The 17,117-nt window shown below is 46.4% G+C and overlaps 1 protein-coding gene across 1 annotated transcript in view; it reads right to left on the bottom strand.

Moving 5' to 3' along the window:
- C16H16orf96 (chromosome 16 C16orf96 homolog) overlaps positions 1-13,959 on the bottom strand; it is a 29,248-nt gene extending 15,289 nt beyond the window's left edge. The window contains exons 1-4 of the mRNA XM_021184987.2: positions 13,389-13,959; positions 2,042-2,146; positions 311-391; positions 52-138 (exon numbers count right to left, since the gene is read on the bottom strand). Of these exons, the coding sequence (XP_021040646.1) occupies positions 52-138; positions 311-391; positions 2,042-2,146; positions 13,389-13,808 (693 nt within the window). The 5' untranslated portion in view covers positions 13,809-13,959. The remainder of the gene's footprint in view (positions 1-51; positions 139-310; positions 392-2,041; positions 2,147-13,388) is intronic.
- Positions 13,960-17,117: the final 3,158 nt, after the last annotated feature.

Here is a 17,117-nt window from a genome sequence, read left to right as displayed (position 1 = left end):
CCCCCCCCCCCCCCCCCCCCCCCGGTATCCCAGGCTTCCTTTTCCGCTCACTGGACTGAACATGGCCTCATGGAGGCCACTCCAGAGCACCATCTCCTCAGGTTGGGGGACAGCTCGAACCTTGTTCTGGAGGGTAACCTATGTAGTGGGATGGAGAAAGCGAGTGGATGGCAGGGTAGGGCAGGGTGGGAGATGGGATACTTCTTGGAGACTTGCCTGCTCGCTGAAATCCTTCCCGGAATGTGCTGTCTTCCAAACTCACTGTAGCCCCTAGTGCACTGGGCAAGAGACTGGAATCCAAAGAGCTTACCACTTCCCGCTGCAGGGCACCCAACTTCCGGCTCTGTGTTTTCAAGTCATCACCGAGAAGTTCCAATTTTTGTGGGTTTACCTGTCCAAGAAACTGAATCTGAGGCTGGGGTACGGGTTCTGATCCCAGCCTGGCTACTTCTTACCATATTAGCTAACAGAGTTTGGAATGGAAGGATGGAATTCCCAGGAGAGAAAGGGGTTCCATAAAAAAAAGTTTGGAAAATGTTGGGCTACAAAGTATTTAACAATCTCTGAATTTTTCAGGACACTGAATGGATAGCTCATTAAGAATCTTCAAGAGGAGCCGGGCGTGGTGGCGCACGCCTTTAATCCCAGCACTCGGGAGGCAGAGTCAGGTGGATTTCTGAGTTCTGATTTCTGAGTCTACAAAGTGAGTTCCAGGACAGCCAGGGCTATACAGAGAAACCCTGTCTCGAAAAACAAAAACAACAACAACAAAAAAAAGAATCTTCAAGAGGGGCAAGGTCACAAGGGTGGCGGAGCAGACATGGAAGAAGGACTGGGAAGTAAGCGTGAGTGGGGTGCATGACATGAAGTTCGCAGAGAATCAATAAAAATGTTATGTTATAGGGGGAAAAAGGAATCTTCAAGAGGAGAGATGGCAGTGTGGCTGAGTTGGTGACGCTGCCAAGCATATCTGAAACCCTCAGCTTGATCCCCGGTGAGCTTGCTGTGATGTGGAGCAGGAGAATCAGTTCTAAGCCAGTCTCTACTACAGGAGGCCAGGCTGGCCTTTGTAAAGTACCCTGGTACAGAGCAGATTAACACTGAGAACACTGAATCTGCAAGAGATGGGTCAAGGAGGAATTATTTCTCACACATACTTGCCCCAAGGCTGTCCTTTCTATCGTTTCATGGTCCTGACCCAGCCCCAGCTTAGCCCAAGGCCCAAATGCTACATTAAATCACTCTCTTTAGGGCAAATAGCCCAGCTGTACCACTCTGTGACCCCAGCTGGACTTCAGCTGCTGTGGTCTAGAGGCTGCTGCCTCTTGCTTCAGGGATTCTGTGTCACTCCATGGCAGGCTGCAATGTGCTCAAGCTGATGGCATGGAGTAGTAGGGGCTCCTGTACCTGTGCTAGGTTTAGCCTGCTTTGTAGAGTGGATAGTGCTTCCAGTGAAAGACAAGCTAGTGAACCTGAATTCTGCAGTTTCCCAATGCTCGGGCAACCTTGAGCCTCCCAGCAGCTACATGGCGGCTCCCAACCACCTGTAACTACACCTTCTTCTGAGCTCTGCATGCACCACACACACACATGGCACAAAGACATGCAGATGAGCAAAACACGCAAACACAAAACATTAAAACACATACACCCCACCCCCACCCATTCCCCACCCCACTCCCACCCATTTAAAGCAATTTACAAAGTAAAAAACAATAAATTCTATTATATTTCCTTTTTTTTGGTTTTTGGTTTTTGGAGACAGGGTTTCTCTGTGTAGCTCTGGCTGTCCTGGAACTCATTCTGTAGATCAGGCTGGCCTCGAACTCAGAAATCCACCTGCCTCTGCCTCCCAAGTGCTGGGATTAAAGGTGTGTGCCACCACACCCGGCTATATTTCGTAAGTTAAGATGAAGTGGGTTTCTGTTATTGATACCTGAGGGATCACAGATAGTTCAGGGGGACAGGGCAAACAGTTTTTCAGGGCGGCTTAAACCTTTCTCTTCCCTTCCTGGTGGAGCAAAGGGAGAGCGATGACTACCTTTTCAAATATAAATTTGATCGTGTCCACATCCTTCTGAACGGTCTCAACAGAGTCCTTGAGGACATGAAGGTCAGTGAGCAGATCCTGCAGAGTCCTGGTAAACTGAACAAGGACGAAAGGGAGGAAAACCATGAAACTTGGTGTAGAGAGAATAAGTCACATCAGAAGCTTTTGGTGACAGCCACGTAAGGGATCTTCTTGGTTCTTGAAAGGCCTAAAATGGATGTTCCCAGAGACCTGTAAAGGGAACTGAGAGCAGCCCTGGGTAGGAAAAGCACACAACAGAGTTCCTTTCTCCCTCTCCTCTCCCTCTACCCCCTGCTCTGTGTCTGTGTGTGTGTGTGTGCATGTGTGTGTGTGCATGTGTGTGTGTGCATGTGTGCGTGTGTCTGTGTGCATATGTCTGTGTGCATGTGTCTGTGTGCATGTGTCTGTGTGTGTCTGTGTGCATGTGTCTGTGTGTTTCTGTGTGCATGTGTCTGTGTGTCTGTGTGCATGTGTCTCTGTGTCTGTGTTTATGTATCTGTGTGTCTATGTGTCTGTGTGTCTCTGTGTTTATGTGTCTGTGTGTCTGTGTTCATGTGTCTGTGTGCATGTGTCTGTGTGTGTCTGTGTGCATGTGTCTGTGTGTGTCTGTGTGCATGTGTCTGTGTGTCTGTGTGTCTCAGTGTGTATGTGTCTGTGTGTGTCTGTGTTTATGTGTGTGTGTGATGTATAATGGACATGAAATCTCTAGAGAGGCAGTATAAATAGCTTTCATGAGGGAGCCTTTGGAGGCTTGGAGCAAGGGAGATAGGACTAGACTTGCATATTTATTTATTTTAATTTAAAATTACAAAGTGACTCGTTTTTTGAGGCAGAGTCTCACTGCATAGCCCAGGCTGACCAGGAACTTACTTATGCAGCCTACACTGACTTAAGAGTTCTGCATCTGCTGCCCAAGTCCTGTGGATTCATAGTTTTCAAAGATCCCTCTGGTTGTATGTAGAAACTGACTCTGGCTGGTGAGAGAGGAAGTTCATAGCTCAGCTCACAGTGACTGGTGATTTTCTGTGACTTTCTAGGTTTTGATTCTTCAGTTATAAAGTTAGTGGGAGTGGAAACACAGTCATGTGTGCAAACACCCCAAAGTGTGATTAGCTATTTCACACATAACAAAATGGCACAAGCCAGTACTTCTCTACAGTTACACGGAGAACAAATGTATAATTTATATACATTTTAAGGATGTAACTTCCTGGTAAAAGATGAAGAATGGCATAATGGGTAACAATAAGATATAGTAAGCCGGGTGTGGTGGCGCATGCCTTTAATCTCAGCACTCGGGAGGCAGAGGCAGGCAGATCTCTGTGAGTTCGCGGCCAGCCTGGTCTACAGAACAAGTTCCAGGACAGCTAGGGCTACACAGAGAAACCCTGTCTCGGAAAAACAAAACAAACATCCAGCTACATGCTATGTAAAGGGCATGTGTGCATGTGTGTGCGTGCACGTGTGCGCATGTGTAGGTGCATCTCTGTGTGTATGAATCCCAGAGGTCACCATCCACCTTATTTTTTGAGCCAGGGCTTTCAGTGGGATCTGCAGATCATTGATTGGTGTAGGGTGAGTGGCCGGCAGTCCCAGGTTTCCTCTGGGTTCTGCATCTCCAGCACTGGGATTCCAGGTGGAAACCACATGCCTGGCTTTTTATGTGGTTGGCGGGTAGAACTTAGATCCTCATGCTCGTGTGACAAACACATTACCAACTGGGGCATCTCATCAGCCCAAGAGTGCCACACCATTTCCAGTAGGATCTATGTGACAAGTTCCACAGACTGAGGCAAATGACCTCAAAAGGGTCAGCACTTGGGAGGCAGAGGCAGGCAGATTTCTGAGTTCGAGGCCAGCCTGGTCTACAGAGTGAGCTGCAAAATACACTCAGATTCAAACTGCCTCTGTGTTTATTTCTGCTTGTCACTGCCAAATCCTTACCCATCTAGCTCCGAGGACCCTCATTCCAGGGACCCCTGTAGCTGACTGGGGTGGTACTTGGCACAAGAGCACCACAGCTATTTACTTATTTATTTGAGACACATTTATTTATTTGTTATGCATCCCAGGCTGGCCTTAAACTTAAACTCCTTTGCCTCAGCATCAGGAATGCTAAATTTCCAGGCATAAAACATATTTCAAACTAAAAATCATAAATAAGTTGAAAAGAAAAGAAAAAGATATTCTCTGAGAGCAGTGACCGAAAGAAATCTAGAGGGACTGTAGATTTTTTTGTTTGGGGTTTGTATCAATCCCAAACAAAAGCAATGGATCAGCACTTACAGGATGCAGGAGCCGTGTGCACAGAAGCACTTATTTCAGTTACCAATGACTATGTCACTCAACAAATATCTCCATGCAATCTTCTATTAGCGATGGCTCATGACCATAACTCTTAAACTCAGGTGGTAGAGCCAAAGGAGCAGGAGTATGAGGTCATCCTCAGTTACAGGTTTGAGGCCAGCCTGGGCTGTGCAAGACAGTCTCGAAACTAGCTGCCTGCCGTTCATGATGATGTATGCAAACATAAAGAGTTCTTGTCTCAACAAACAAACAATCCCAGTGAAATTTTAACTCACTAAATCAAGCAGTATGTGAGAACTGTATGTCATGGCCAAGTTGGATTAATCGCAGTGGTTCAATCAATTGCTTATCTAAAAGTCATTTGATATAACACCAGTTTAAAAAAATCCTATCTATCAAAAAGCAATAAATTTGAGTGTGGTAGCTCATGCCTTTAGCTCCAGAACTTGGGAGGCAGAGAGAAGCAGGCAGGTGTTTATGAGTTCGAGGCCAGCCTGGTCTGCACAGTGAGTTCTGGGCCAGCCAAAGCTGTGTAATGAGACCCTGTCTGGAACAGCAAAGCAACCAGCCAAACAAACAGAACCAAGCAATAGTGCATCATCTCAGTTGAGTCACAAAAAAAGCATTTATTAAAGCCCAACCCACTTTCATGGTAAAAACTGGTGATAGTTAGAACTTCCTCAGCTAGATAAAGCCTAGGGCCAAAAGACCTAGATCTTAGTACCAGAGCGCTCACCATGTGTGTGAAGCCACAAGCAGCAGCAAGCCAGCAGACAGACTAGCCAAACGGCAGAGTTACCATCTCACCCCATGCATCTGGCCAGCATAATTAGGCCACAGACAGGAATAAAAAAAATTTGATTGAAAAAGAAGTTAAAGCCGGGTGGTGGTGGTGCACGCCTTTAATCCCAACACTCGGGAGGCAGAGGCAGGCGGATTTCTGAGTTGGAGGCCAGCCTGGTCTACAAAGTGAGTTCCAGGACAGCCAGGGCTACACAGAGAAACCCTGTCTCGAACCCCCCCCCCCAAAAAAAAAAGGAAGTTAGACTAAGTGCCTTGGCTGGTAACATTATCTTTCATCTAGAAAATGCTGAAGGGGCTGGAGAAGAATGTCAGTGCTTAAGGTGCTTGCTGGCCTTGCAGAGGACCTCCACTGAGACCGTTCACAACTGTCCTTAACTCTACTTCCAGGGGATGCTCTCTTCTGACCTCTACTGGTACCACACAAGCATGTGATACACATACACACATACAAGCAAAATACTGATACACAGAAAAGATGATAAATCTAAAAAAAAAATTAAAGAGAAATCGATGGCTAGAACTAATAAATTAATTCAGTAGGTGTATAGGCCCAGCCTGCCGCCCTCTTGTCTCTGTCTCCTATTCCCTGACCTCTTTCCCTCTGGAACAAATGAATCTCCTCTGTGCTGAGAACATGGTCTTGGAGGTCCTTTCACTAGACACTTGGATTCCATCCATGTCCTGGTTAGTTAGGTCAATAAAGATTTCTCAGATAATTAGAATATATCATCTCCTCCTGATTCTGTCTTAAAATAATTTTATTTATCCTTTAATAATTTCATACATGTACACAATGTACTTTTATATTATATTTTTTATATTATGGGTGCATTGCCCGCAGTCTTCTCTGTGCATCATCTGACTATCTGGTACCTTAGGAGTCTAGAAGAGGACATCAGGTCCCCTGGGTTTGGAGTTGTGAGCTGCCTTCTGGATGCTGGGAATGGATCCTGGTCAGCAGGAAAGGCAGCCAGTGCTCTTAACCACCGAGCTTCAGAATGTACTGTTAAGATGGCCACGCTCTCTAAACTTGTCTACCAGCCCATTCTAATATAATCTGATCCCCATCGGGTAAGTTCACAAAGTTTGATAAACTTGCAGTTCTTGTGGAATCTCATGGCTCCAGAATAGCCAACGCAATTTTAAAGAGCAACATAGGAAACCTGAACTGGCAGATTTCAAATATCAAGACAAGAGTCCTGAGCACAGTGTGGTGGAGCTGGGACTAGAGGTCAGGGTCAGAGCACTAGTCCAGTATCCACAAAGCCCTGGCTTCTGTCTCAGATATAGCAAAAGAAAAGAAGTGTGGTGTTGTCATGAGGACAGATGTACAGATCTATAGCAGAATAAAGCTAACAGCCTGGAGACAGACTGACAGGCTCATATTTAACTAATTTGTAAAGATTTATTTATTTATTTATTTATTTATTTAATATTTATTTATTTATTTATATGTAAGTACACTGTAGCTTTCCTCAGATACTCCAGAAGAGGGCATCAGATTTCGTTACGGATGGTTGTGAGCCACCATGTGGTTGCTGGGATTTGAACTCAGGACCTTCGGAAGAGCAGTCGGCGCTCTTAACCACTGAGCCATCTCGCCAGCCCAGTTTTATTTATTTTATGTGTACGAGTCTTTTGTCTGCATTTATGGCTGTGTTCCACATGTGCACATGATACACCACAGAGGCCAGAGAGAGCATCAGGTTCCCAGGGACTTGAGTTACAGATAGTTGTGGTCACCCTGTGTGTGCTGAGGATTGAGCCAGGGTCCTCTGGAACTCACTCTGTAGACCAGGCTGGACTTGAACTCACAGAGACAACCCTATCTCTGCCTCCCAAGTGCTGGGATTAAATGTGTGTGCCACCATCACCGGGCTTGAGATGGGTTCTTAAGGCCCCAAGCACTTGTGATTGGAAACTGTTCTTCAGAGAAGGCTGTGCTATATGTGGGTGCCACTGTCTAGTCCTGCTTCCTCTCTCCTTCTCCTTTAGAGCCACTAGGGGACCAAACTCTTCAGGCAGGAGTAACCTTTCCCAACAAACACAGCTAAGTGCCAGGTAGGGCCACACCTGAAATCCCAGTACCCAGAGGCCAAGATCATTGTCTGCTGCAGAACAAGTCTGAAGCCAGCCTTGGCTATAAGAGACCCTGTCTAAAAAAGAAACAACGATAAATCTTCCAACCACAGCAACTGCTACCCTGAAAAGATGGCTGCCCCATGAATAAGGGCTCAACAGAAGCAGGGCTCTGTTCCAGCTGAGGGTCTGTTCTGTGACACTGCATCGGACACTTTCCTACAGCCAATAACCCACCTCTCATGTCTGGGATACACCCTGCTATTAAGAGGACTGAGTTAGCTAGAGCCAGGCTAACTTCCATGACAGGCTGCAAACTGGCAGTTTGGAAGACTAGGCCTAAGTTTCTGTTTCCCAGAATTGAGAACTCCGGGATCCAGGAACCCATGGTCAGTCAACCACAGCCGCAGGCAGCCAATCCAAGGATACCTTGCCGTCTGTCCTGAAGTAAGAATAGGTAGCTAGGATGAGTAAGCCACCCCCTGAGAAGTCTCCAGAGCCTAACCAATTATAGAACCAGTCAGACCCCTAGAGATAGAGCTAAACCATCCAGGTAAAAGGGCACGTACCCTTCCCTGGAATCCCCCTGACAATAAAAGCTAGATCCACCAGAGGTCTCCCTTGCCAAACAGGGAGACTGCTGCATGCAGGAAGTTCAGCTGAATAAATGCTATGTGCTTTTGCATACTATTTGAGTCGGGGGTATACTCTTCAGTGATTCTTGAATCCTAACAGGCTCAAGCAGCAGTCAGTCACAAGTTTGGACAAGCTGGCTGCCACCCTCACTCAGGCAGACACTGACCTAAGCAGCTCCATTGTTCTTGCACCAGGCACTGTGGCAACCTCATCCAGTGGCTCGCTGGCAGCAAGCTCTAGTGGCCGGAACACTCCTTATCGGTACTGACAGTCCTCTGAGGGTTACAGTGCCAGGTCTGATCCTGTCCACCAGGCTTCTCCTGAGCAGAATAGGCAGTCTTCTGCGGCTTCTCAGGGCATGAGAGAGTTCTAGAGGCCTTTACTCGGCAAGGTCAAAGACTTGGTGGCAGGGAGGCAGACTGTGGCTAGCACTTCCAGCATCTGTGCCCACCTGTCCTGCCACGAGGCCCTAGGCTATCAGCAGCAGCCTTGTCTCCAGAAATGTTGTCTTGAAGCCCAACAAGGCTGATGCTGGCCCAGGACCCACCTATGCCAGGCATACCTACTCTGTTCCTGAGCACACAGGTTTTTATAACTTCAAGACATTTTATTGCCCCGAAAGAGAATTCTTTCACCATCAGCAGTCATTCCTCATGCTGCTGCTTCTTAGAAACCACAGATCCTCTCTCTGGCTCTTCGGATTTGCCTCTGCGAGATACTTTATATAAATGGACTCCCAGAGCATGTGGTCCTCCCGCCTCTCACCCTTCACAGAATGACTGGCACTTCTTCCTGTATTGCTTGGCTCTTGCCTAGTTTCAGACCTGGCTGTGTTGACCAGATGGGGTTTCTGTGCCCTGCAGCATGCTACAGCCTCAGGCCCCTGTGTTCTTTGTATCCTTGTTTCCCTGCCCCGGCTAAGTCTCTGAATGATGATATCAACCGCAGGCAGAGCACCTCAAATGTGGCACTGTATGATTTACAGTTAGTGGGAATTTTTTTTTTAAGGTGGACTCTTATGTGGTCCAGACCAGCCCTGAACTATTTATCAAGGATGACCTTGAACCCCAGAATTTTCTGTATCACTCACATACTGGAATGTAGCCTCCATACCTGGCTTATGTGTTGCTTGGATAGAACTCAGAGCTTCCTGCATGCTAGATGGGCATCCTATTAGCTGAGCTGTCTCTTTAGCCCCAGTTCATGTGAATTCCAACTACAATCTTGGAATAAAGAAACATCCACCAACAGTTATCAAGCTCCACCCTTTCCTGCCAGCAGTTATTTTCACATGGCTCAGTTAACCTGTACTTCCACTTCACCATCTGAAAACTGGGATTAATAAGCACATGCCTAGTAGGGTTACTACAGAGCTTAAAAGTGCTAACTGGTGCAGTGTGTAGCTCACATGGTATGCAATGAGCACTGTTCTCCTGGATAGAAAGCAAAGGGAGAAGGAAGTGGGACAGGCCAGGTGCACAGCCCAGGAAAGTCACGAGGCACAACACTGAGATAGGAGGGCAGCCTGTGTCTTTAATCATCTCTACAAACTCCAGTTGAAGATTTAACACCCACAGCCCCTCGGTCAGACACAGCAGCCTGTCTGTGGCTGGTGCCCAGTTTAGGCTCTCATCTGAGACTTGCTGGGTGACTGGTGTAATTCTAATGACTCTGCCACACATTGTGGGGGTGTGTGTGAGAAGAGCCCTTCCTATCTCTAAACCCATCCCAAGCTAGTGGCAATTCTCTACTTCTCTCTAGTCTAGGGTTCTTCTAACCATCAGGGCACATAGACTGGTGGAGACCAGAAGAGAAGAGTTCCCGAACACAGTGCCTCACTCAGTCTGGACCTGCAGCCTTGCTCCTGGCTCTCAAAATGTCATCTTTCTTCTTAGTTTAAACTATATCAGCTGGGTATGGTGGCGCATGCCTTTAATCCCAGTACTCGGGAGGCAGAGGCAGGCGGATTTCTGAGTTCGAAGCCAGCCTGGTCTACAAAGTGAGTTCCAGGACAGCCAGGGCTACACAGAGAAACCCTGTCTCAAAAAATAAAAAAAAAAAAAACTATATCTCCCCACCTCCTCCACCCCATGTCTCATAAGGCCTAGGATTTACTTAGTCTTAGCTGGGTGTCAAGGACCCTTCCTCTACATACCAGAAGCTCAAGAAGGAGATAGAACTCTGATCTCCATTTCACAGACCATGGAATGGTGGTGGAGGGTGAGCTGCTCAAGGACCATGGCTCCAGATGGATGTGGGGTCAGTGAAGAAGTGCCCTCAGCTGAGAGACACTTGGATGGCTTCTGTTATGTATATCAGTGTGCAGGTGTTTGGTTGAATCTGGTTTTAGTTCTGATTTCATACCCAGGAGTGGGGCTGCTAACACAGTCACATGGTGACTTTCTGTTTCACCTCTTGAGACCTGTGTGAGCTGTGTTCCAGAGGAGCTGCACCTTCTTAGAGCAGTGGATGAGAGTTCAGTTCTCCTATCAACAATCCTTCTTCACTGGAGATGAAACGTAAGGCTCTATGCTTGCTAGGACAGTGTACTACCACTGCGCTAGGCCTTTGAGACTTGAGTTTGATAGATAGTTCAGGCTAGCCTTGAATCTGAGTATCTCTTGCATCACCTTTCCAAATGGTTGGAAAATACTCCTGGATGTTGCATATTAATACATTTATTATTATTATTATTGTCTGTGTGTACATGTGCATGAGATTCTGAGACTTCATGGAGGATAACTTGTGGAGTCAGTTCTCTCCTTCCATCATATAGATCCCAGGGGTTCACCTTGGGTTGTCAGGCTTGGCGCCAAACAGCTTTACCGTATGAACCATCTTTTTTTTTTAATTTTTATTTATTTATTTTATGTATATGAGTACACCATTGCTCTCTTCAGTCACACCAGAAGAGGGCATTGGATCCCATTGTAGATGGTTGTGAGCCACCATGTGGTTGCTGGGAATTGAACTCAGGACCTCTGGAAGAGCAGTCGGTGCTCTTAACCGCTGAGCCATCTCTCCAACCCCTAACCACTGAGCAACTTCTCCAGCCCTTTCTGAGCCATCTCTCCAGCCCCTAACTACTGAGCAATCCCTCCAGACCCTAGCCACTGAGCCACCTCTCCAGCCCCTTCTGAGCCATCTTAAAGGCTTTGTTTCTCTTTCCTTTTCATTTAAAAAAGTTTAAAGATTTATTCACTTTATTTTATGTGTAGAGGTTTTTCCTGCATGTTTGTTCATGCCTGGTGCCCTAGAAGGTTAGAACAGGGCATTGGAATGGAGGTTATGGGTGGCTGTGAATCTGGGAAATGGGAATTGAACCCAGGTTCTCTGTAAGAACAGCAAATGGTTTTATCTTTTGTTTTGATCTTTCTTTCCTCTTTTTTTTTTTTTTTTTTTTTGAGTCAGGGCTTTTCTGTATATCCTGGCTGTCTTGGAAATCACTCTGTAGACCAGGCTGGCTTCAAACTCAGAGATCCACCTGTTTCTGTGTCCTGAATGCTGGGATTAAAAGTGTCCACCACCAAAGACTGGAGCAACAAATGTTCTTAACTGCTGATTTATCTCTCCAGCCCCTGGTTTTCTTTTCTTATTCTTTCTGAACTGGTCCTGTTGCTATAGCTACACCCTAGAGTAGGAAGGACTAGAGCACGACATCCCATCTGAGTCAAGCACTGACTCACTCCTGGCTTCAGTATTACTGGCTGTGGAGCCTCCAGCAAATTGTAGAGCTTTTCTGAGTACCAGCTATAGCTACTCCTCACCTACAGAATAGGGATAACTACCCGTTACACAGCCACTTCTCATGGATTCGTTTTCATTCATTTTATCTGTGTCTCTTGCCAAGTTGACGCTCCTATTATCATGATGACTATAGTGTCTCCTTGATGATAGATCCTCATATTAATTGATTTTTGAGATAGGGTTTCTCTGTGTGTAGCCATGGTTGTGCTGAAACTCACTCTGTAGACTAGGCTGGCCTTGAACTCAAAGAGACCCATCTGCCTCTGCCTCCCAAGTGCTGGGATTAAAGATGTGCACCACCACCATGAAGCCTCATTTTTTTAAAAACTGAAGAGTCACATGACACAATATTTTTATTATTGTTATTTGACCAGGGGTCCTATGTACCTAGGCTGGAGTGGAATTTGCCTTGAACTTCTGACTCAGCTTCTATCTCCCAAACATTAATCTTACAAGCACCACATGCTTTTACCTGGGGCTAAGGATCCAACCCAGGGCTTTACACATGCAGGCAAGCATTCTATCAACTGAATTTCTTCCTCAGCCAAAATTGCCATTTAAACATATGTATGAGGCAGGGCAGTGGTGGCACACACCTTTAGTCCCAGAACTCAGAAGACAGAGGCAGGTGGATCTCTGTGAGTTTCAAGTTAGTCTGATCTACAGAGTGAGTTCTAGAACAGGAAGGACTACACAGAGGAACCCTATATTGAAACAACAACAACACCCAACCCCTGCCCCACAAAAATCAAACTAAAAACAACAAATAAAAAAGATCTTTGTGTGTTTGTGTATGATGCTGTGTAAGTGTGGGTACCAGTGTGCTGTGCATACAGGAACCAGAGTACACCTTAGATGTCAGTCCTCTCATGCTACCTTTTTTGAGGCAGAGTCTCATTTCTGCTGATTGACAGGCTAGCTGGCCCTTGATTTCTGGGAAATTTCCTCTCTCTCCTCATTATAATTGAATTGGAATTAGGCCTAGAAAGATGTCTCAGCAATGAAGAGCTTGTATTGTTCTTAAAAATGTCTTAACTTCAGGTCCCAGCTCTCAGGTTGGGTGGCTCACAACCAGCTATAATTCCAGTTCTAGGGAGATCTGATACCATCTTCTTTCCTCCAAGGGTTTCTTCACACATGCACACACACACACACACACACACACACACACAAGAAAGAAAGGTGGAAGGAATAAATTTAGAAGGAGAACTTGAATTATAGAGACAGGCTACTGTGTCTGTCTTTTATATGGGTTCAGGGAATCTGAACTCATACTCAAGTTTATATAGCAAACACTTTACCCATTGAGCCATCTCCCCAGTCCAAATTAGCCAATTCAAATAAACAATTCAGTGGTGCTGACACCATAGACAAAGTTCAACATCCTTCACTTTGATGGAGTTTCAAACATCTTCATCATTCCAGAAGGAAACCCCATATCCAACTGGTTGCCGTGCCCTGTGCCCCTCCCTTGTCTCCTGGAAACTGCCAGTCTGCCTTCAGGATATGAACATTTGCCTATTCAGGGTATTTTGCAACAACAGGGTCTTTAATTATGTTGTCTGTTGTATCTGGCTTCTTTCCTCAGTATACAATTAAGGACGAAAGCTTGGAACCTCAATTCTGTTCAACAAAGTCTCACCTACTCTCCATAAGTGGATATATCCCATCCCAAGGGAGAAGAGGGGACATGGTGTCTAGGAGGAGGCAAGGTGTAGAGTGCTTCTCCAGAAGGGGGGTTTACCTTTTCTGTGGCTTTCTCATTGCCCTCTATCCTCTTCTGGATCTTGATATTATTCCACATCTCCTCAGCAGGCCGCTTGTCCCCATAGCTGTCCTCTACCAGCTGTGAGGTGGTGGGTATGTCCTGCATCTCAGCCAGTTTGGACTCTATCTTTTCGATTCGGTCTACTACTTGGTCAAAGATGTTGCTAAGCCTCTTCATTGGGTTGATGACAGGCTGGGCATCTCCCTCCCTGGGTATAAACACAGCCGGTGAGGATTGAAGGAAGTCCTCTTCCCCTGAAAGGACTTTCTTGAGCTCAGCGATTTGGATGTGCTCCAGTATGCCCTGGAGCAGGAGATGAAGGGCCTTGAAGTTCACTACCCCACACTGTGGGATGGCTACGTTGACCAGCTCGGTGAATGTGATAGAGAAGCTCATCCTGCCAGGGGGTCGGTTGATGTGGCAAGGCTTCTGGGCGCCCTTGGGGACAAGTAGCGGCTTTCAATTATCTGAACTGCTACACCAACAGGTCCTGAGAGGTTTGGGGTGGCAAGTCACAGTGGTCAGCAAGGAATGGCCTCTGTCCTTGTGAGAGCTCAGACCAGAGCTTCTGGTTGCTAGGATGCCAGAGAACATGGTGGAGTGGGCATGCTTCCGAGAACCCAGGGTGGGGTGGGTGTTCATAGGGTGAGCTGGCTAGAGGAGGTGTTCAATTAATATTTGACAAAAGCTTAAGGAGTGAATGGCAGCCTTTCATTGAAGCCCTCTGATTACATAAGGCTTATGCCTCTAAGTGACACAGAGAGGTGAGGGAAAGGAAGTTTCCTTGGAAGTCTCTGGAATCAGGACAGAATACAGTTTTCTTGGAGTCAGAAGGTCCAAGGTTTTAAGAAGAGAGGACGAGAAAAGAGCCTAAAGAATTAAGCTCATTTCTGGATGTGGTCAAAGACACCACCAGGCACCCAGGCACTTCACCCTGAAGATCAGGTAAGAAAGTCAAGGCATGTTCTAGTATCCAAGTGTCGTACATTCCGGTGGCCCAGGTGAGAAAGCCTCTTGAGTGTTGGGCATCATTGCTCGCCTGGGTGGTGGCACACATGTTTAATTCTAGTACTCAGGAGGCAGAGGCAGGCAGATCTCTAAGTTTGAGGCTAGCCTCACTTACAGAGTGAGCTCCAGGAGAGCCAAGGCTACACAGAAAAACTCTGTTTTGAAAAACAAAACAAAGAAAGGAAGGAAGGAAGAGAGGGAGGGAGGGAGGGAGGGAGAGAGAGAGAGAGAGAGAGAGAGAGAGAGAGAGAGAGAGAGAGAGAGAGGAAGAGAAGAGAAGAGGAAAGAAAACAACCCCGTGGGCTTCTAAAGTGTGCATTAGGGTGCTCCAGAGAGAACAAAACCAGAATGCAGTGATGGAGACACATGAGCGGTTTATGAGCATTGCCTTTTGTGGTTATGGAGACTGACATCCCGTGACAAACTGTCTGCAAGCTGGAGACCCTTTACATGCATGCCAGGGATCTGAACTCAGATCCACATTCTTGCACGGTGAGCACTTTACTGACTGAGCCCTTTCCCAATCTCACCACCACATACCCTTTAATGAATGCCTTTAGGGTCCCCACTATGCTGAGAGATGTAAAACTTCAAGTGCTGCCTTTATACTTAAGTTACACAGAGCCCTTGACTTCTCTTGACAGAAATGCCTCACCCAAGGGGAAAGGCTTCTGTTTGGCTACTTCCTCCATCGGTCAGATCAGCTATGCTCAGACTTGCCTATTTCATTGCTAGGGTTCTCTTCATACCAGCTCTTGGAAAATATTTAAACAACCCACCACATCTTTCTGTGGGAAGCTGAGGGTACATTATGCCCCAGCTACCACAAAGCCTGCTTCCCACATGCCTGCTGGTTCCCTGTGCAACCAAGTACATCTATCTGCATGTCCTCACATGGGCTGTGAGTCCATATGACTAATGAGCTCTGTCAGGCATACTCATCCAATGTCACCAGTATCGGATTTTTGGCCATCTTGCATTATGAAGGGTGGCCAAACATCCACAGGCTACATTTTGCCTTGATGCATTGAGACAGTACCCCCAAATTTGCAACTACAGGTGGTTCCAAGTGGTCCTATAGGAGAGAACTGACTGTATTAACTTAGGACCATGTCTCTGTGGCCTAAGCCATGTGTTACAATATTTAAGGGAGCATTCTCCAAAGGCAGACAATGGGAGTGTAATGAAGTGGAATAGGTTACACCTGGGGCCATACAAACACAGTTTGACCATTCAGAGACAAGCTGGGTACGCAGGCATCTTTCTCTCTCTCTCTCTTCCTCAAATTCTCAGTATCTGAACCATTTCTGTGTCTGGTGATATCTTAATATTTTTTTAAAAGATTTATTTATTATATGTAAGTACACTGTAGCTGTCTTCAGACACACCAGAAGAGGGCATCGGATCCTATTACAGATGGTTGTGAGCCACCATGTGGTTGCTGGAAATTGAACTCAGGACCTCAGGAAGAGCAGTCAGTGCTCTTGACTTCTGAGCCATCTCTCCAACCCCTGTGATATCTTAATTTAAAGAATGTTAGTGTGCTTCCTCCTTACATAGCTCCAGGGATGGACTTGAAATAGAGGCAGCCAAGGAATGAAACACACACACACAGACATGGAAATGCTGGGGTCAGATGGGGTGGGCTCTCAGATGGAAGGACCGCATCAGTCTGGATGCTCAGGGTGTGTGTTACAGAGAGCTGAACAGAAAGGTGGGGTTATTACATACAACTGAGCAAGGATAGGGGAACAGTCTTCAGGCCACAGATGCCTTGGGAGAAAAAGCTATAATGGCTATTTTCTACACAAGTGGACTAGAAGAGAAGGCTTGGCTGTCCCATCTGAGCCTCGTTGTTGGGGGGTAAGGCTCACCCCCCCCCATTTCCCTTTAAGTCTTGATAAGGCTGTGTCCGTATCCACAGCATTTACTAGGGACTTCATTCTCTCAGAGCTTCCTCCGCTCTTCCCCCTTTCTTCTCTCTCAGGTGTTCAGGGTGGGTCTTCATGCTTAGCCCAGGGGCAGTTCAATGCTTAACACCAGACCACAAGTCTACAAAGGATCATAATAGCTTCTATGCCCATCAAAAACAAAATGAGTTTTAACAGGTTTAAGGAATTGGAGCCTTGAAACTTGACAAGGACTGTCAAAGATCCTTCTCACAATACTAGTGGAAGAAAACAATCTGATCACAACCTTTTTGCTTTTCCAAGATGTGCCCACATAATTGACCATACCCATGATATCGCAGCTGGATCTGCCCAGGAACTGAGTCCCAGTTAATTCCCAATTATTCTTTCGAGATTACAGGGGTGTAGCACCTGGAATGGTTAAACAGCTAATTGGGACTCCAGACGGTTAGAGCAGTAGTCCCCATCACACCCCCAAACAGAAGGACTCATTAGTATAAACAGGTGCGGGTGGATGTGACCAAGCTACTTTATGAAAAAGCCCCTGCCCAGTAGGTTTCTCCCTTGAACGCCTTACATTCAGGGATATAAATATAAGACAGCTATTTCTCAGCCATTCGGTATTCCTCAGGTGAGGGGCTCAGAGCTAAACAAAGAATTCTCACCTGAGGAATACCGAATGGCTGAGAAACACCTGAAAAAATGTTCAGCATCCTTAATCATCAGGGAAATGCAAATCAAAACAACCCTGAGATTCCATCTCACACCAGTCAGAATGGCAAAGATC

Source organism: Mus caroli, chromosome 16, assembly GCF_900094665.2.
Source record: "Mus caroli chromosome 16, CAROLI_EIJ_v1.1, whole genome shotgun sequence".
Taxonomy (NCBI): Eukaryota; Metazoa; Chordata; class Mammalia; order Rodentia; family Muridae; genus Mus; species Mus caroli.
This window is presented reverse-complemented; position numbering and strand designations above follow the sequence as displayed.